Source organism: Hakea prostrata, chromosome 4 (genome assembly GCF_041222555.1).
Source record: "Hakea prostrata isolate BN-2017 chromosome 4, UWA_Hpros_2, whole genome shotgun sequence".
Lineage (NCBI taxonomy): Eukaryota > Viridiplantae > Streptophyta > Magnoliopsida > Proteales > Proteaceae > Hakea > Hakea prostrata.
The window spans coordinates 53,733,962-53,754,728 of NC_142603.1; the positions used below are offsets into that span (position 1 = coordinate 53,733,962).

At 37.4% G+C, this 20,767-nt stretch overlaps 1 protein-coding gene across 1 annotated transcript; it reads left to right on the top strand.

The window, feature by feature from the left end:
• The first annotated feature begins 1,270 nt into the window (after window positions 1–1,270).
• On the top strand, window positions 1,271–19,816 carry HEB2 (condensin-2 complex subunit H2-like protein). Its single transcript, XM_089153598.1, has 11 exons — window positions 1,271–1,774; window positions 1,932–2,031; window positions 9,249–9,355; window positions 9,430–9,575; window positions 9,665–10,097; window positions 10,184–10,356; window positions 10,434–10,598; window positions 10,697–10,783; window positions 18,190–18,291; window positions 18,362–18,520; window positions 19,046–19,816. Exons 1-11 carry the CDS (start codon window positions 1,585–1,587, stop codon window positions 19,406–19,408), a joined length of 2,025 nt encoding a protein of 674 aa, XP_089009724.1. The 5' UTR covers window positions 1,271–1,584; the 3' UTR covers window positions 19,409–19,816.
• The last annotated feature ends 951 nt before the right edge of the window (window positions 19,817–20,767 follow it).

The following is a 20,767-nucleotide window of genomic DNA, read 5'->3' on the forward strand; positions in this document are numbered from 1 at the left end:
CAGCTTATGCTTGTCAATTTCTTGCATTTTTGTATTAAAACCTCTTTAATTTAATATTTATAGAATGGTAGAATTCAAGTAACCAATCCCATTTTGTTGGATAGGACTTGTTTTGTTGTTGTTGTACAAGTCCATTCGGTAACCAAAAAAATGTATGTGTCTATCCGGGCAAACTTTGGACTTTTGGTCCCAATACGTCATCTATGGACGTGAGGCAACAACCCAAGCTTAGGATTGATAAAAAAAAGGTAATTTTTATCTAGACCCCCTAAGGTTTGGTTTATGTTATTTTTAGTTCAAAAAAATTGATACTTTGCATTTGCCTCCCCTATACTATAGAAAAAAAATTAATTTAAGGACTTTGTCACTTTTATGATTAATTTATTTTTTTTGGTAATTTTCATTTGGACCTCATGATCGTATATGTCATTTTTAGTACAAAAAAACTGAGATTTTGAAACTACCCCCCTTGTGCTATAGACAAAATAAATTTAAGGACAAATTATCACTTTTAAGACCATTTTGTCCTTATTATTATTATTTTTGGTAATTTTCATTTGGACCCTTGAGGTTTTGAAAGTGCCTCCCTATGTCATTTGTCTTTAAATTGACTTTTTCTATAGCATATGGGAGATAGATGCGAAGTCTCGGACTAAAAATGACATAGACCAAACCTCAAGGGGTCCATATGACAATTACAAAAAAATATCAAAAAATAAGAATAAATTGGTCATTAAAGTAATAATTTGTCCTAAAACTAACTTTTTCTATAGCACAATAAGGACAGATGCAAAGTCTCAATTTTTTAGACTAAAAATGACATAAATTAAACCTCAGTGAGCCCATATAAAAATTATCCAAAAAATACTATTGGAGCTTAGCTGATCCTCCTTAGTCCTTATCCATAAAACTGTGATATGTGGTAGCATGCTAACGAAATGGTACAAGTATCAATTATCTTTTCCACAATTTTTTTTTAAATTTTTTTAAAAAAGGGAAAACTTCCATTGCCATCCTTACCTTTAAAACTAATCTCATCCTCTTGAGTTATTTAATTTACCAAATCAGACCCTGTGAGGTGAAAATATATAAAAAACATCTCTTAAGGTTAAGAAATCATAATCAGCACTGATGCAAGTAATTTAAATATTTTGAAGGATAATTATAATAACCTTTAACAAGAAATCTTATGCTCAACTCGTTTTTCATAGAAAACATTTTAAATTTAAAACGTGATGTAATATTGGAAAAGGATAAATAAAACTCTCTCACTGATAAGTTTATTATTATTTGGTTTGGGTAGGCGGGAACACGAAGAGTCGAAAGTTGAAACTGCAAAACTCCTCTCTGTACACTCTTTCTCTTGCTCTCTCGCTCCTGCTTCGACGTTTCGCCTCTGTTTTCTGAACCATTATACCAGTTTACTTGTTATCACTTATCAGTCTTCTTCCTGAAACCAAAATTACCAATTGCAAGGTTGTTTGTTTGTTAGAAGTCATTTCCTTGGGTCCCAAATTCAAAATCTAGGGTTTCGGTAGTTATGGAGATAGGACAGTATGGAGCGATTGCTTTAATCTTTTGAAGATGAAAGACAGTGCAGATCAGAGCTCTGAAGGAAGCAATGGTAGATTCCACATTTTGCAGCCGCTTCGTGACCTTGAGTCCAATTGGGGCGTTGATCTTGCCAAGAACCTCGAAGAGTATCTTTTGAAGATTTGTTCTGGTGAGATTACTGGCGAAGGTGATGATCAGCTATCTGTGAACTTCGCTGAAGGTTTGTTTAGTCCTCTTGTACTTAACTGTCTCTTCTTTTCCTTCGTTACACCAACCCTCTCCACTCCCCGCGGCGTACGGTGGTTGGACGGCTTATTTTTCCTATTCCTTTGCTTTTCCCTCTCCTTGAAAGTTTGTTGTTTGTTCTGCTTTTTCAGCTGCTCTGGTGCTTCAAGGTTCTATTCAGGTGTACAGCCGGAAAGTGGAATATCTGTATTCGTTGGTTTTGGTTGCTTTGAGTTTCATTTCTCAGAATAGGTACGAAGTCTAATTGATTTATAATCCCTTTCTGTAATTCCAAAGTGAGTTCCAGTTCGAGAACATTTGGGTCCATTTACAAACCATTTTTTTCAGCATCATGCTAGGGGGGGACACAGGTTCCCCAGTTAGTTTCTTAGCAATCCGTGAAACTTTGATATTTCCTTTTTGCACTACGCTTTATTCCTGTGTCTCTCGAGATAGAAAATTTCAAGCGGTAACCTGTAAATTGGTTGCCGTTGCTTTAAAATCCAATGTTTTTCTTGAGCTTTCTTGTGTCTGCTAAGAAAGCTGGTACTTGTTGATGTAGGTCACGACAACTACCCCAAGAACACCCCCAAGGCCTGCAACTCCGCAAGAACAGTTAGGCTGGGTTCCAGCAGCCTAGGGTAGTTCAGCCACATTAAGAGCATGTTTTGGCCATAGAGGTGTTTTAATAATTTGGCAGCTACACTCGAGCCCAGCTGGGTCTAGTTATAATCAGGTGTTAATAAGGAATCTAGATCTGTTTTCAGTTTGTTATTTGAGTCAGTCTAGACTGAGATAAGTAGAAGTCCTTTTTGAATTTTATTTCTAATGTTAAGTACTATTAGGAGTCTCCAATAAAGGCTAAAAATATACAGCCTATGCTTGTAATAAGTCGCAGTTTGATTAATAAAATTATTGAGGAGAGAGTTATGATAGAGATCAAGGATTGAGTAGGGTTCTTAGGGTTTCCAAGTGCAGGAAATCTCCTGCAGCTGCTTGGTTGTCCTGCTTTCTTTCATCTATTCTTCATCCCCAGCCTTCTAAATTGGTAAGCAACCATCCCTAGCCCTCCCTCCTCTTCCCCTTCCATTGCATCCTGCTGTTTCCCTTTACCTCATTCAACCCTTCCTTACCTGAAACCCTAAATTTTCATATCTCCCCATTCTGTCTACAGAGTTTCCTTCCCTTCTAAATCACAACCCCTGCTCCCTCTAGCACTCGTCCCGAACCTCATCGCTAGTTACTGTCTAGAAACCCTTAATTCCCAAAACCCTAAAACCCTAGGAACCTAAACCTGAAACTGAAAATAACAAGGTTCAGATTTATGTTTCAAGAACCCTAAACCTAAAACCTCTAACCGAACGCTGTATACCCACCCTACAAACCCTAAAACCTCTGAAGTCTGAACAGTCTAGAATCCCTTAGCCGCAGAGTTTTGCAAATCCTAATTGGACTGCTGTTCATCTATTTGATCTTGGATTTTGGCCCTCATCCTGTTGAGGCTACTTCACTTATGTTGTTTACAAACTTTTTGGAACTTTATGATCTCACTTTTTCAAGTTTGCTATCTTAACCGCTTAATCAGCCCCCAAAAATGCACCAATTCTCTATCCATTTCACTGGCTCGCCTCCACCTGTTGCTAAACTGAGAACCCGTTATTTATTGAAGCAACCAAGTTGGGCATCATGCTTAGGTCCACTTGTAGCCTTTCCAACATGAGATGATGGGAGATACTGCTGGGCTGATGCCATGAATTCTATTAATATCTCTGTTAGCTTTATATGGTTGCTGCACCTGTTTTTTTTTTTTTTTTTTTGGGGGTGGGGGGTGGAGTTGGGGAGGTGGTGTGAGTGTTAGAATAGGGAAAGTTGGTATTCCCTGACTTGCACCCTTAACCCTTCTAGGGGATGAAGTTGTCAATTTAGAGCTGACCATTTGAACTGAACCAAAGTGGAAAAATAAGTCAGTTATGGTTTTGGAAAGTGGGAACTTAATTTGATCCACACAGGTCATCACAAGCAACTATTCAACACATTCTTTTTTCCGAGTTCTAATTTTAAAATTTCATGAACATAAATATAGATAGAAGAAAGAAAAAGAAAGAAAAAAAAAAACTGACCCTGATTTAGAAATTCAAAGTAATTAGTATAGCAAATCCTAATGCTATCTCTTACTTAAGCTTTCAAAAATAAAATATTGCTGTTTATGCCAATATGGAAATAGATAAAAACCCTAAAATGTTCTACTTGCCAAAGACTCAAATTGGACCCAGTTTATCTCCGTCTGGACTCCCAAATGGTTTTGTATTGGTCCAAGCTAGTCATCATAAATTCTCCCAGGATCAAGAAAAACTTGACCTTGAGTTTTGTAAATTAAAACCACTGTTTGACCAATTGCAAATCAAATTACACTTATAATAAACGCATTGAACTGAATACATGAAACAAGCTGGTTTAGTTCAGTTCTGTCTGTACATAGCTTAGCCTGAACCAAACTGGAATGTAGCTGTTTGACATCCTTTCAGGAGACCTGGGTTGAAGTCCCTCTCCTGAAAAGAATAAGGTTAGTTCTTTTTGAAAAATTATGTGGGTTTTAGCAAATATTGTTTTTTAAGCTTTTATAAACCCTGTAAGCTTGCTTTATTTGCTTGGCTGTTAGCAGTCAGGATTCAAGAAGGGACACTTTTGCTCCTTTTTATTTTATTTTATTTTTCCGCACATGCTTATTATATGTGCTGTTTATGAATTTTTATTTATTTATTATAATTATTTTTTTGAGGGGGAGGGGGTTATCTTGGGATGATGGTCAAAGTTCACATGAGGAGGATTCAATCACCATTGAAAACATTGATTGCATCTGGCTGAAAATCAAGAAAATCGAAGGCGGCCTTGCAGAAGAAGAAATAAACTAGTAGCTGAAGTTTCTGATAAACAACAAATTGAGATGGAGAAGATGTGGATCTTCAAGTTTTATATAAAATAAAACTGTTCTATAACCCCACTTTTACTTAAGTGCCAAATCAAGTGCTGAATTGTTAACAAAAACAAACAACAATAAATCAGCAACATTGCTCCTAATTAATACGGGGATGGCATGTATTACCCAGTTATCCTCCCTGTGGTACTAGGCTCCTTTAGTCTGGGCTTTGACCAGAAGTCGACTTTGGATTGAGAAAATTTCGCTTATAGGTTAGAGGGGGACTCATAGACTGAACTTGATGGGTTCTGCTGTGGAAAGGCCCTTCCACAAGATCCAGATACTTACAATGGACTACTTTGAAATGATGGATCAGGAGAAGTGCTAGACTGAAGTGGTAAGACTTTGAAAGGCTGGGGATGTTGTTGGTGGTTACTCTTCCCATTTCCGTCTCTCTTTATCCTCCCTTACCATGCAGTGTTGAAGTGCTAGAGTGGAGATAGAGGAATTCAAATTATGGACTGCTGCTGCTGCTGATTCATCCAAAGCTTGCAGCATCCTTCTTGTTCATTTTACATTGTTTGATGAAAAATAAACATTTTCTATATTGGGAAAATGAATGAGATTTATGGTGGCCTTCATGGAAAAATTTAAAACAGCGCATAAAAAATCTCACAACAAAGTGGATAGATCTTATAGTGATTGATGAGTATGATTGAACTTGTTTGAGGTGAAACCTTCAGTGAAGAGATGAAACAATGGGCTTAAGTTTGAAGTTCTTTTCTTTTCATTTTAAGGAACATTAAGTTTAAGGTTTTCAATGTCTGAAACAGGATGAGGATTCAAGGTTTCTGATGGTGAATAGAAAAGAAGATGAAATTCTTTGGTGAAGCGTACATAGAAAATAGAATGTAATAGAGAAGATGAATAAAGAAAAGAAACAAACCCCCCGGGGGCAAAAGGAAAAAAAAAGAAAGAAATGTAAAGTACCTGAAATCTACCAAGTATTCAAGGGATCCATCTTTAAAAAATTGTAAATCAATCCTAAAAGCAGCTAAATATAGAGAGACAAGCTTCTTATCACTTAAATTCAGTCTTGGGAGAAAAGACAAATAGTAGGTTCTTAGGACATAAAGAAGGCGCTTGCTAAAAGAAAAAGTAAAAAAGAAAAAGAAAAAGAAAAAAGGAAGGCACTTTTTCTGCCTTAAGAAGCCAAGGTTGAAGGTTTCAGTTTTGAGTTTTGAGTTTTGTTTTGATGAGGATTGAAACTAAAATATTTCACGATATCTGAAATTTCAGTTGGAACTTTGAAGGTTTTGATTTCTGGTTTCCATCGATGGTTTTGAAGCCCCAGAGGCCTAGCCAGTTCTCAAAAATTGTGGCGGTCTAAACATAATGAAATTCTTAGATTGCAAAAGGCAGATATTAAATGCTAGCTTAGCTCTGAACCTTAGGTTGGCAGGGTATGTGCTAAATTGTATGATCTTGTATATACAAGATTAGTACTATAAACAATTCAATTAAAACAACTAGAATTTGCTTTAACAGTGCAAAAACATAGGACTTGAAGCCATTTAAGATTTATCATTGTTGATATGATACTGTATTTGAATGTTATTAAGAAGCAGTTCACTTCAAAGAAGGGGCAATACCGTAGAGTTTGTTTTTTTCTTTAAATTACTTTTAAAAAAAAAAACTTTTTTCTTAACATCCATTTAGCATATCCATGTTGTTTCCCCTATCTCTTTTTTCGCACACACTTATTCTGTTGTCTCATTTGGATCCATATAGCTGATCTCATCAAGTTGGCTTTCGGCTTTGGCGGTGTTCATTACAAAGATATGCAAATGATTTGGCAAAATTAAATGCCTGAATGGCCAGTGTTGTGCTGTGTCTCTAAATAGAGAGGCATCATAAATAAGGACAGCATAAATTGAGGTTTTCTAGGAGTTTATCTCTTTAGTGTCAAAACTGAAAACATGGTTTAAAATTCGTTGAAAAATTACACCATTTGTTTGAAACCATGCAATTCTGTACAAAGAATTTGGATGAAATGATACCAAATTTCGAAACACAGCTAAAAATTTTGGTCAAAACATTGCAACTCTCCAGTATTGCAGATTTCTTGTTTCAGCAGTATGCAAAGTGAGAATATTTTGGCTGGTTTCACGATACATACCAGATGCTTTCCTATTTAGATCAGTGAATGAAGCAACAAAAATAGACCTATATACCCTGGAACCAATTTGAGACTAAGGCCTGTAGCAATATCAATGATGGTACTATGACTGCTGTGCGAAACAGATGGACTGGCAATACTCAGAAAATTATGTGACATAAATTTTTGACTGAACCTACTTGTGGCTTGTACCATTTATTTAGGAATCACTATTAGATTGGCTAAATAAGGTTAATTGGGATCTGATGGGTACAACACCATCAATTGTGGTACTGTGGCTGGTGTGGGAAACAGATGGACTGGCAATAACTCAGAAAATTATGTGACATAAATGTTGGATTGAACCTACTTGTCACTTGTACCATTTATTTAGGAATCAACAACAGATTGGCCAAATAAGGTTTAATTGGGATCTGATGGTTATAACTGATGTAAACCCAGTTTTAGGGTTAGGGTTTTGAGAAATTTCCCTAAAACTAAGGGCTGCCCAGGATTTTCCAGCAAAGATAATCGTTATTCTAGGAGGTGTAGGGTGGGTTTAAACCCTTGAAACCCTGCTGGAATGCTAATTTGAGATCTGAATTTTAAAAAGAAATTTGAAAACTAGGATTTGGGCGTTTCGGCTAGGTGGGAGAAGGGACTGTTCTTGCTGCATTGTATTTTCGCATTTTGGACCTTGTTCTAATGGATTTAGAGTGTAAGGAGAGTCTAGGATGAACTAAGGTTTTGATCTAGAGGTTGAAGATGAAGTGCATAAAATTTTGATGAAGAAGGTGAAGTTCATGAATTGTTCAGACCTAGGAAAATAGGGCATATTTAAGAAACTAGCAGTAGAGCTGAGGCCTAGGGGTTGGTTCGATCCTATAGGGAGAAAATAGGCCATATTTAAGAAACTAGCAGTAGAGCTGAGGCCTAGGGGTTGGTTCGATCCTATAGGGAGAAAAAAAGGAGGTTAAGGGGCTGGTGAATAGGGAATTGCTGGGGTGGGGTTTGGTGCTGCTGTGGGGAAGAAGGGGAAGCTTGTGGGTGCTAGGGGGAATGGGCTGGGGTGCTGCAGGGTTTTTTTTTTTTTTTGGGGGGGGGGGTGCTTCTGTGTTGCGGCAGCAAGGGGATGGGGTCACAAGGGGGCAGAACAGGGGGCACGGGGAGAGGCTGGAGATGACGGGGTAGGGGATCCTTGTGTGGGTAGGGAAGAGGTTGGAAAGGGGCTGGGGTGTTTACTTGGTGGAAGCATATGATTGCTACAGGTTGGTGTTTACTTGGTGGAAGCATATGATTGCTACAGGTTCTTCTTTTCCCCTTTCTTCCTTTTTAGGTTTTGAATTTTTGTCATCAGAGCTTGGCATGTTCTTTATGAATTATGAACCATGTGGATCCCATGTACAAAATCCAACAGTTCTTTGTCCTCATCAGTTTTCTGCATTGATTTGTGCAGTACAAATGCATGGCTAGGTAATCCTCTCCCCTGCTTCTGCCCCTTTTTTTCTTTTTTGCCTGAGTCGATGGTGCATGTATGCTATAGTGATGACAATCATGGTTGACTGAATTGTCAAAAATTGATGAAATATTTCGGTTTCAATATTGGCTCCTACAATATGGTATGTAAAATAAGGAGTCCTCAACATTGCATTTGGCCTTTCCTATATGGACCACATTTTAGTGCCATATCTTTAATATATTCCAGTGTCATTTTGGTTATTTCTGGTATATTTTTTGTTTCTACCATGGTAGAAACTGAAATCTTATACCTTGATGACAACGTAATTTTTTTACCAGTAAGTTCTTGTCACTACTGCTTGCCATTATTAATATTGTCTTTATAAGTTGGAACCACAGAAATGAGCAGTTATTATTGAGGATGGATTGGAATGAGAAGTCTACTACATCTTTTGTTGTTGGGCATGGAAGTTACCTACTGGTAGTTTAATTTTGAAGCCTCCATTTGTGACACCTTCTTTTAACAAGAAACTGTTGGCTCACATAAAAATGTGTTTTATTGGAATTTTGTTCTGGAGAAAGACAAGATCAGCTAAGATACACCAGTTTTGTGTAAGCCTGGTTTTGGAAAATCAAATAAGGAAATGTGAGAGAAATATTTGGGTAGAGTTTTCAGCATTATGCTGCCTGCTGATGATTATTTTTTCTGATGTTGAAGTTTTACAGAATTTAATATGACAAATGTAATAAGAATGACAGGTCTGCTTTTACGTAGCTTTCTCCTAATAGTTGGAATTTTATTTGCAATGCATTTCCTAATTGGTTAATAACCTTTTTAAAAGTTATGTTAAAATATGGATTGCTGAATATGATGGGGGTTTCTTCTGTCCTCTTCAATAATATTCCTGATAATTTTGTTCTTTTTTACTCAAACAGGCATCAGGATCAGCCCGAGAATACTTCAGTCCAGCCTGATGGAGTTGATTCCCACATGGTTTGTGACGAGGAAAATGAATTGTTTCTGGGTTTAGATGATGTGCAAGGTAAGTCAACGAGGTTTTCACAAATTTCACCAGGTTGGCTGGCTGGCTGTTTGACTTTTGCTTATGTTTTTCAGTGGAAGCTAAGAATTGCCTCGATGATGGACCTTGTAATGAAGATGAAGTGTTGCACCATTTTGTGAAGCCTCCTTCAAATTTAGTTGTGTTAGAAGGCGATTGTTTAGACGTGACTGGTGATGCTGGGGAATTAGAATCTTATCTGGTAAAATGTTATTCATCATTTGTTGATCCAATCATGAATTATTTGTGTTTCTTATTCAACTGATTGACTGGACCACAATACGGTTGCAGTTGGCCACCAGTGATTTGTACCAAGATTTTCTTCTATTAGATCCTTCTGATGCGGTAGCAATAAATGATTTTCTGGAAGGGGATCAACCTGGTAAACAAAAAAATATCCCCAATAGAGGCAGCAGTTTGAAGTCAAAGGGTCGGAAAGGCTTCTTATCTCCAACTAGACAATCTGGAGGTGCACCTAATAAGTCATCTTTTGTACAAACTCAGGATGTAAATAACAGTCAAGATCCTGGTGTTGACATCAATGCTGAAGTTAATTTTGACAATGTTTTCCCGGAACCTCCAACTTGTGATGCTTTTGTTGGTAATGATGAAATGGATGGTGGATATTCAGTTCATATGGATGATGATGATGATGACGACGATCCATGGAAGCCTTTAAATCCCCATGACCCTGGAAATTTGAAAATAAAACCATTTAAGAAAGGTTAGAATACCCTTCTGTTTCATTCAGCTTTTATCTTGTTATTAGTTTTATAATGACTCTTGATTCTTTTTTATCCTTTTGAACAGTAAAACCTGTTAGAAGGAAGGAGACGAGCTCTACCAGGGTCTCTTTAACTGCACAATTTCCTCTTGCAAGACTTCAGGGGACCATAGATTCAGAATTTGCTGAAATTTGGGAGGCACACATCCATGCCCAAGAAAAGTTACTGGGTTCTCAATCCCCTCCACTTTATGAGAAGGTTTGTTTGTATGGCTTGTAATGTTTCTCTTCATCTATTTTATGTTTTTAGGATGGTTATTTATGTTATGCTTGCAGCTACGACAATCACTTGTTCTAGGAGGGCTGATAACCAATAGTTTTAGTAGCTCCGAGAATGACGATGAGGATGACAATCATGATAAATCTGATTTTGAGGAAGCTGATATCAACATGCCAGAGACTACTTACTTCGATCCAGAAATACCTTTATGTGACAAAGAGGTTCAACATGTTATATATTCTCTTTAAGATTAAGTTCACATATCATAAGCATCTATGTTTTTTGGATTAATTTTTATGGATATATATATTGGCATCAGGGGGATGCTGCTGCTCGTTTCGATAACAATGAGGCTTATGGAGTTGATGATTCAAATAGCCTTCAAGATCTTTGCCGTGCACACCTGGTTAGCATAGGCTTCTCTATATGTTTGTCTTTATTCATCATAATGACAATGACAAACTTTTGGATTTCACTATCTTGGATCTTCTAGGTGATTGATTCTTGCTACAATGTGTTGTCTCCCCCTGTCCCATCCCTTTCATTTTTTTTGGCACCAAGAAACTGTTGAAAGTTGACAATTTTCCTTGGACTGATAGAAAGTTAAAGATTGGTGGTTTGGTGGACAATTTATGTGTTTGATGTTCATGAGCCCTGTGTATTTAGTTGTAGCAAAAACAGGCATTTAGATGGAAAAGAACATGAAAATGGGTAGCTCAGATCTGTCATGTGATGTCTGGAAACACTGACGCTTGTTACACCAAGCATATGGCATTATTTTGTTGTTAGTATTTCAATACCTGTGTGCATGTTCTTATCAAATTATCAGGATATTAAGGACTGCCCGTGTTAAGACCCCTAATCTCTATGCAACAATTCCTCTTATGGACCCCAATTAACATCAACAGTGCACGCAGAATTGATAGCAAACAGGCGTTTAATTCATTCAATAAGCCATTGGCAAGATACAAAATCTAGGGAAATAAGCATAGGTTGATAGAACAGCTGAATTACTAGAATTAACTCAAAATTGTAATTACAGCCATTAATATTCACCTGAGAACCCAGTTCTCCCCCTTGCAAGACCTCCTTGCTTAACTATAAACTTCACGCATAAGAAGAAACCCTCCCTCACCTCTCTCCCTTTATATAGTCCCCAAAAGCCCTACTAACTAACTGCTGTAGTCTAACCAATCCTGTCTTGCCACCTGGACCACATTCTCTCTCCTTGTCATAAGCTAAAGGTAAATCAAATGATCCCCTGTAGCAGCGGATGACTCAGTGCTGCTCTTCTTCTTCTTGTGCCTATACATACACCCTACCCATTAGAGGCTTATCAGCCTGTTTCCAATTTTATCTTTGCATTGAAAACATGCTCAGCGTAATTCTTTTATTAGTCTATTACTTTATATTTAGTCTAACTCTCAAGGAGCTTTGGGAACCCTGTCAATCATGAGCTTAGAAATTAAGCTTCATAGAACTTCTGCCAGACTTTTTACTTGTATTGATTTTGTTCTTTTTGACCCTTAGAAAAAGAGAGCTTGTCCGTCCGCATTTCAACTCCAAATCAAGTATAGAGATTGTATGGCAAGTACTTAGAATACTTACATAAAGAATTTTTTATTTTTCCCTGGCATAAGTTCCATCATTCTACTACATTAAAGGCAAGAAAATTGTTTGGTCATGGGGTAGATTGGACTCTGATCAATATAGCTGGTTCATTACTGTTGGTTGAGTTTTATTAGGAGTTCAATTGTGTTAGGAGTTATAGTTCATGTAATTTTCTATTTCTTATTGCCCAAGTGAGGGTATTTATGTAATAGTGCTCTGTGCTCTTTCCACTTTATTATAAATAAAGGGCTTGGGATCACACTGATCAATTCAAGCCATTCTACCACAATCGGTTTTCTCAACATGGCATCAGAGTCAAAACTTGATTAAGAAAAGCCAAAAAGAGAGAGACGTCGCTCTGCCATTGAAGACCTACCCCATCACCTTTGCCATCGAAGACGTGCAACTTTCCAATCGCCACTGCCATCAACAACCTCACAACAACCATTGCCTTCAACAACGGCCATCGCCTCGAAGATCTGCAACTATCCAATCGCCTGCACCCGGCAGCCATCACCTCAAATATACTTTGAAGAATCAATACTTCCAACCCATAATCGATACCTTTAGAGGAAGATAAAATTCATTCCAAAACCATTGATCGCCTCATTCTAGGATTCCAGATGATGATGGTCTCTGTCGAAGGTTGAAGACGATACTTTGTAATTCTAAAGCAAACCAAAAAACCAGCATCTATTGAACTCGCATGGACCAGACTAGACTAGGGGTGCCTTTTGTGAATTTGCATATCCAGGGGTCTCTTTTGTGAATTCACATATATCTAAGTTGTTGTTGTTGTTTTTTTTTTTTTTTTTTGGTTGTAAATTCATATAAATTCAAGGGTTTATTTGTGATTTTCCATACATCCAGGGGTTTATATGTGATTTCTCATATTTTTGGGGCTTTATTTGTCATTTTTCACATATCCAAAGGTCTCTTTCGAAAAAATAAAGATGTTGTCCTCTATCCTATGAACCTCTAGTTGGGTGGTTTAGCTATTCAGTTTTGCGACGTTTCAGTTGTTTAAAAAGGGTGAAGATTGAAGAACAACAAGTTTTTTTTTGGCAAATATGGCAACCACCGATGGTACTCTTGCCCCCACTGGCTCCGAACATTATCCTACTCTTTCTCCTCTTTCGGTATTATTTGATGGAACAAATTATTTAATCTAGTCTCGATCTGCATACCTGACTATTGCTGGTGGAGGACTTGTTGTATACGTTGCAGCCACCGCTATCAAGCCTACCACCACAAGTGTTTCTTAGGATAAATGGATTTTGAATGACTCTCTTATCATGTCCTTCCTTTTAAATTCCATGCATCTAAATGTTGCCTGTGGATACCTATTACTTGATATTACAACCCAGATCTGGAAGGCTACAGAAACATATGGACAGTTGGGGAATGATGCACATGCTTATGATCTACGAAAGAGGTTTCATGAGACTACCTAAAAGGAACTGACTGTGGCCCAATATTATGCTGAATTGCGATCTCTTTGGTAGGAGTTGGATCACTATGTACTTATCAGGAGCATGTTGATAAGATTCGGGTCTATGACTCCTTAACTGGTTTGAATGTGGAGTATAATCAGATCAGGGTACAAGTATTAAGTCGTTCTCCTTTTTTCTACACTAGAATAGTCTTATGCCCTTGTTCAGTATGACGAAAGCCGTCGATTAGCCATGCTTCATGCTCTTATTGTGGAAAATCAACCCTGCAGTCTGTTAGCACCAAATCAGATTTGATTAAGGAAATTGTCTAAGTGTGAGCAATGTTACCAACCATATCATACCAAGACCAACTGTTGGAAGCTCCATGGGAAGCTTTGCTGATTTTGAGCAAAAAAGGGCAAAAAGAAGAGGAAAACCAAAAGCTAATCTCTCTGAGACTATTCCAGCTTCACCCTTTGTAGACATTATTTTTTCATAGAAGGAATTAGCTACTCTCCGACGTATTCTGTAGTCTTCTATTGCTGGTTCAGCCTCTACTACTGCTTCTTCTACTACCAATACAAATTCTTTCCTTGTCAAAAGTTTGAAATGTTCCCTCTTTCTCTACTAACTTTCTTTCTATCAGTAGTCTTACACATGACTTGAATTGTAAAGTGACATTTTTTCTATCTTACCGTGTCTTCTAGGGTCTAATAACATAGAAGGAGATTGGATGTGGCAAACTAGACAATGGACTTTATTTGCTAGAGCCGATTGGAGGATTTAGTTCTGCTTTGGTTGCATCTTCTCATCATGTCCATTCGATAATGTCAGACCTTCATAAGTGGGACCGTAGGCTAGGTCACCCCCTCTAGCAACACCTAAGAAAATATTTTTTGATTTAGTTTCTTCTTATAATAAGGAATATTTTTTTTGTGAATGTTGCATTTTTGCGAAGCAGACTCATTCTACTTATTTACCTTCTCTTCATAATAGAAAACCTATTCTTTTTGGGTTAATTCATACTAATGTGTGGGGCCCTTGTAGACGTGTGTCTATTACTGGCTATAGATACTTTGTTACTTTATTTATTGTCACTCTCGTTTTACACGGATTTATCTTTTAAAACCAAAAAAAAAAAAAAAAAGAAATTTTTCGATGTTTTCGTGATGTTTATAATATGATTGAAACTCAGTTCAATGCCACTGTGAAGATCCTTCACAATAAGAATGGCATGGAGTATATCGATAGTGAATTTCAGAGATATTTCTCTGACTTTGACATAATACACAAGAAAAATTGTGTTAATACGGCGGCTAGAATGGGGTTGTCAAAAGGAAGAACAGATATTTATTAGAGATCGCATGTTCTATTATGATTACTATGAATGCCCTTGACCAATACTTGAGTGATGCTATACTCACTGCCTCTTACCTTATGAATAGGATGTCCGGTCGGATACTTGGTTTTAAATGTCCTAATGAGATTCTCCAGGGAGTCTCTTCTTTTGTTATTCCTTAAAGGTGTTTGAATGTATGTGTTATCCCAGCATCACAGCCCCCTAGAATAAGCTAGCTCCCTGTGGCCTACGTTGCATATTTCTGGGGTATTTTGCTACTCATAAAGGGTACAAATGTTATCATCCTCCTTCCAGGAAAACCATTGTGTCAATGGATATAATATTTAATGAGTCTTGCCCTTCTATACACCTCTCCAGGGGGAGAGTCCTAGAGGAGAGGTGTTCTTTCCAACTCTAGACATTCTTCCCACACACCACCACAACATAATTTAGGAGTTTAGGAAGAGTTTCTTGACTAGGAGGATACTTCGGCTAGTAAACCTGAAAACTTTAATTCTCCCTCTTCGTTTTCTGAACCATGTGAAGAACTTGGTTAGGGGGAGGCCACTCTTGTGAGGCACACTATTGAGGTCTTTCAAAACGAAATTGACCAGAATAAGGAGGTGCAGACTTATCAAATGAAAAATTACAATCGATCAAAGCAGATGGAGAAAGTGACATGTTACCACTTCAGTCCCTTGCTCTAGAATTAGATTCTACTGTTCCCCTAGAGGTATCTTCTTCCAATCTTCCTATTGTTGTTAGAAAAGGAGTTGGATCTTATACTCAACATTCCCTAGCTAAATATGTTTCTTATGACTCTTTGTTTGACTCTTACCGTGCTTTTATATCATCTCTATCATTTATCTTTATTCTTTAAAGTTTGCGGGAAGCCTATGTTGATAAGAGATGGGAAGCTAGTTATGGTAGAATAAATGTAGGCAATGAAGAAAAATGATTCTTGGGAGCTAGTGACACTTCCTCCAGGAAAAAAAATCCAACAACAATAAGCCTTGTCTCAACTAAATGTGGTCGGCTACATGGATTCTTGCCTTCCAATCAATTATGTTTGAGGCCATGCTAGATACAAGGCCTAAGCTATGCATATCCTTTCTCACCACTTCTCTTAAGGTTATCTTAGGTCTACCTCTAGCTCTTTTAGTTCCTTCAATCTGGATTATATCACTTCTTCGTACAAAGACATTTGTAGGTCTCCGTTGAACATGGTTGTGCCACCTCAAACGACTTTCTTGAAGCTTATAACTTACGATTGCAATTGCCAAACCAACTCTAATATATTCATTCCTTATATTATCATTCCTAGTTTTGTCACTCATCCATCTCAGGATCTTCATTTATGCTATAGTAAGTTTATCTATATTATTCTTTTTAACAGTCCAACACTCTGCACTGTACATCATAGTTGGTCGAATGACGGTCATATAGAATTGTTCTTTAAGTTTTAGTGGAATACGTTGATCACACAAAACTCGTGGGTTGTAAATGGGTGTTTTTGGTTAAAACAAAATATGGATGGATCAGTCAACAGGTTGAAGGCTAGACTAGTTTTAAAGGGGTTTACCCAACTTATGGGATTGATTATTTGGAGACTTTTGCCCCTGTTGCAAAACTGAATACTTCCAGAGTTCTGTTGTCTGTAGTTGTGAACAAAGACTGAAACTTGGACCAACTAGATGTAAAGAATGCTTTTTTGCATGGGGAATTAAATGAAGAAGTCTATATGGAGATCTCACATGGTTTCTCTAATGACAATACTGTAGAAAAAGTTTATTAATTGAAGATGTCAATTTATGGGTTGAAACAGTCTCCTAGATGTTGGTTTGGATGCCTCCAGAAGGCATTGACCTTTATTGGGTACAAGCAAAGCAATGCTGATCATACACTGGTTTGTCAAGAAGTCGGTACCAATATCACACTTCTCATTGTTTATGTAGACGATATTGTCATCATAGGGAATGACTGTGAGGAAATACAAAGGCCGAAGGGCATTCTTGGCAAAGAATTTGAGATTAAAGATCTAGGGAAATTACAATACTTCTTAGGAATTGAGGTGGCTCAATCAAAGAAGGGCATATACCTATCCCAAAGTAAGTATGTTCTAGATTTGTTAACAGGAGTAGGAATGTTGGGGTGTAAAGTAATTAATACCCCTATTGAGGTTGGAGCTAAACTTAAGGAGAAAGATGTAGAATTAGTGGACAAAAGAAGATATCAAAGGCTGGTAGGGAAGCTTATTTATTTGTCCCACATCAGGCCATACATCGCTTATGTTGTGGGAATAGTGAGTCAGTTCATGCATGATCCATATTCAGCTCATTTGAAGGCGGTTACTAGAATATTGCAATATTTGAAGGGAATTTCTAGAAAATGAATACTTTTGTCACCAACTGACAATCTAAGGGTAGAGGCATACACTGATGCAGATTGAATTGGGTCTCTTGACAGGAAGTCAATATCAGGTTTTTTTTACCTTTGTTAGATATAATCTAGTTACTTGGAAGAATAAGAAACAAAATGTGGTAGCTTTATCTAGCACAAAAATTGAATATAGAGCGATGGTTCGTGGAGTTTGTGAACTACTATGGTTGAAAGGTCTACTAGAAGATATGAGAGTTCAAATTCCAAACCTTGTGATGTTGTATTATGACAACAAAGATGCCATTAATATTGCTAATAATCTTATGCAACATGATTGAACTAAGCACATTGAAATTGACAGTTTTTTGTCAAAGGAAAGCTGGAGCAAGGGGCTCATTTGCATGTCTTTTGTGAGGTCTAGAGACCAAGTGGCTGATGTTTTCACTAGGGGTTTGAAGAAAGGAGATTTCCTTCATATTTTAGGCAAGTTGGGCATGACTAATATCTATGCCTCGACTTGAGGGGGAGTGTTGGTCGAGTTCTATTAGGAGTTCAACTGTATTAGTGAGTATTAGTTCATGTCATTTTCTATTTCTTACTGTGCAAGTGAGGGTATTTATGTAATAGTGCTCTTTTCACTTTATTATAAATAAAGGGCTTGAGATCACATTGATCCATTCAAGCCATTCTATCACGAATCGGTTTTCTCAACAACTACCATGTTTTATTTCCTGCTAAGTTTTCGCTGATCAGCATACCCTCTATATCCATAAAAAAAACTTCGTAACTGTATATGTTTACTCAAATAGCCCTTTGTAGTAGTTTCTATTCCAACTGTTACTTATTTACAAAGCTGTACTCTAGGGATAAGCAGCCTTGGTCTATTTGACATAATTGTGTTTATTAGATGATCTTATCATTTTTAACTTCTATGGTCCAAGGTTCTAGATTTACTGTGTCCACATTTGTTGAATTTCACCTATGGTCCCCTCTTTGTACAACTTTAATTTTGATTTACCTCTATAGACATGATTTGTCCTTAATGTACAGGATGCTCTACTGGCTAGCATTGCAGCAAATGAGCAGCAGTCTGAATTGGCTTCTCGGGTTTCCTCATGGAAACAGAGAATTGAGCAGAACCTGGAAGAGCAAGTAAGTTCCATGTATTTTACTTTCTAATAATTTTGTTTTTGTTCTCAAGTTGCCAGATATGTTTTGACAGAATTCTCATGCACCATTTGATATTCATGAATATGGTGAGAAAGTCATGGGCAAACTTTCCTTGGAAGCGGATAGTGGAGAAGGCATTTCGTTCATGGACATTGTTAGAGGCCAAGAAAAACATGATGTTGCTAGGACTTTCTCTGCACTTTTGCAACTGGTAATCACTTCTTAATGTTTGAAAATGAAACGTCTGTTATACTTTTTAAATTTAGAGTGCCAGCTTGTCCTTGTGGCAGTATGTGTTGGTTGCTTCAAGCTTCTTGGCTACACATAGATCTATTATATTTTCTATATTTAGATTGTTTGGCAATTTGTGTTGATTTCGGAAGGGTTTTGAGTCATACCCTATTTTAGGACCCTATATACCGTTGCCTTTGACCATTCCCAAATTTACATTACCAAGATGGACATGTAGGTGAGAGTGCTGAGTTTGAACAGATACGGAAATTTTAACTTGTGGTGTTGGTGCTTGGGATTGTTGCCATAGGAACATCCTAAGTTAGGACTTACTATAAGATTCCATGGTGCTGTCAGTTTTCAAGTCTTTTAAGCAATTTTGCTTTATAGACCTATGGCATGACTTTATGCCTATGGTAAGCAATATGTTCTTCTCTTGGAAAGGTAATCATATTCCATTGATGTACTATTATTACCCATTCCAACTATCAATTACATTTTCCAGGTGAACAATGGAGATGTAGATCTCGATAGAGGTGACTCTGGTGGTGAGCCTGTATGTCATACGGCTGAGAATCCATTTTATGTGCGACCTGTGGGTCATGACAACAGAAGGGAGAGAGTGAAGTTATGTTCACTGAGAAAGAGGGTAAGATCTCCTTTGAGAAAAGTTCATGTAAAAAAAAAGGGAGACGAACCAGCTGGAAAACAACATCCTGAATCCAGTTCATCTGCCCTGGAATTTGCTTCATCAGTAAAATCTTCGACATCAAGTGAAAAGTTCTCTGTAAAGCTTGAAAGGGTCAACAGGGTTAGATGCACCCCTGAAGGGAAGAAAAGACGAAAACCTCAGTTTGAAAGCAGTTGACAACTGACGATCTTTCCCTGGGTGATGGGAAGTAGTTATTCCTACGATTCAGTTGGCTGTCACCCAAAAATGGAAACTTGGATAAAAATGCATATTACTGTTGTTCATGTAAGTTTTTTCATTATTTGTATGTCTAACATTACTAACAGTAGAATTGCAGGCTGTATCTTTATTACTGTTTAATTTAACCTAGTACTAGTACCACTTAGATGAGGCAGGAGGGGAGGAAAATATACACAATACACTGCTGATGGCTTTGTAACATTTGCATCGTAATAAATTCCCAGTAATTCTTGTTTGGGTAAGTTAGTCTTGTGTACTTGCATTTGTTTTATTATGTTGAGGTCCATCATTTTTTATAAAATATTATAATAGATACCTTAAATGTTATGTTTTGGGTGTCTTATTTCACCCCATATGTTACGTTGATCCTCAACCCCCACCCCCACCCCAAAAAAGAAAGGATTGTGTTCGTTTCTATGCAGGATTATCTGTCCCATCCCTCATAGGCAACAATGAAAAGCCTGTTACTGTCAGTCCAAGAACAGGTAATTATCCTTGCAACTGCCTCATTGGATCCATAAAAACAGGTTGCTGAGCTGTGAAACTATTGACAGCAATGTCTATTCAATTTGTTTGTGTCAATCATGGTTTTTTCTGGGAATGGAAGGGACCACTGAAGATGGGTGGTTGATGAACTATCCAATGGAAGGGTGGAAGCTGGAGGATCTATTTCCAAATACAAGTTGGGTGTTCAGATATCAGCTAGGAGATTGAGGAAACTCTCGCATATACGTGATTATTTCACGATCTCCTGATTCTTTGATTCTCATTTTCGTTTTTGTATACATATATGGATATGTAATACTAAAATGCAAGTTTGTCTTGTGCATTTTCTCCAATTGTTTCATATTTTCTCTGTTTATAGAGCTTCTTTAGTCTTAACATTTTATTTTGACTTGTGTTGGTTTCATGTTGAAGTTGATTTATTTCTTAATGTCGCCCGTTGGTTCCCTGATCATCAATCTCAACAGTTGAATATGCAGTTTAATCAACCTGATACCGTCTGCCATGGTGAGTAGATTAAGCTAAAAAAATGATGCTTTCCCAAGTCCCTAGTTCTTTTCCTGCTGCAGCTGAATCTTGCTTTGAATCATTCACATCTTGTCAATTAAAGATGGATTTTGATGGTTTCTGTTTCAGCTCTTGTTTCCGATCCCAGTGTTTTATCAGCAGGAAGATGAAGGGGGAGATTGAGTGGTTGGTATTGCATCTGTCATGCAGGGCTTTTGTTTGTTTTGATTGTGATGGTTACTTGTTGCCCATGGATGATACCTTGAAGGATTGTGGACATTCCGA

Excerpts from the sequence above, each read along its gene's own strand:
- HEB2 (XM_089153598.1), top strand. The coding sequence starts at position 1,585 with ATGAAAGACAGTGCAGATCAGAGCTCTGAAGGAAGCAATGGTAGATTC. Across the intron at positions 10,357-10,433 it reads CCCCTCCACTTTATGAGAAG|CTACGACAATCACTTGTTCT; the intron begins GTTTGTTTGTAT and ends TTATGCTTGCAG. Across the intron at positions 10,784-18,189 it reads ATCTTTGCCGTGCACACCTG|GATGCTCTACTGGCTAGCAT; the intron begins GTTAGCATAGGC and ends CTTAATGTACAG.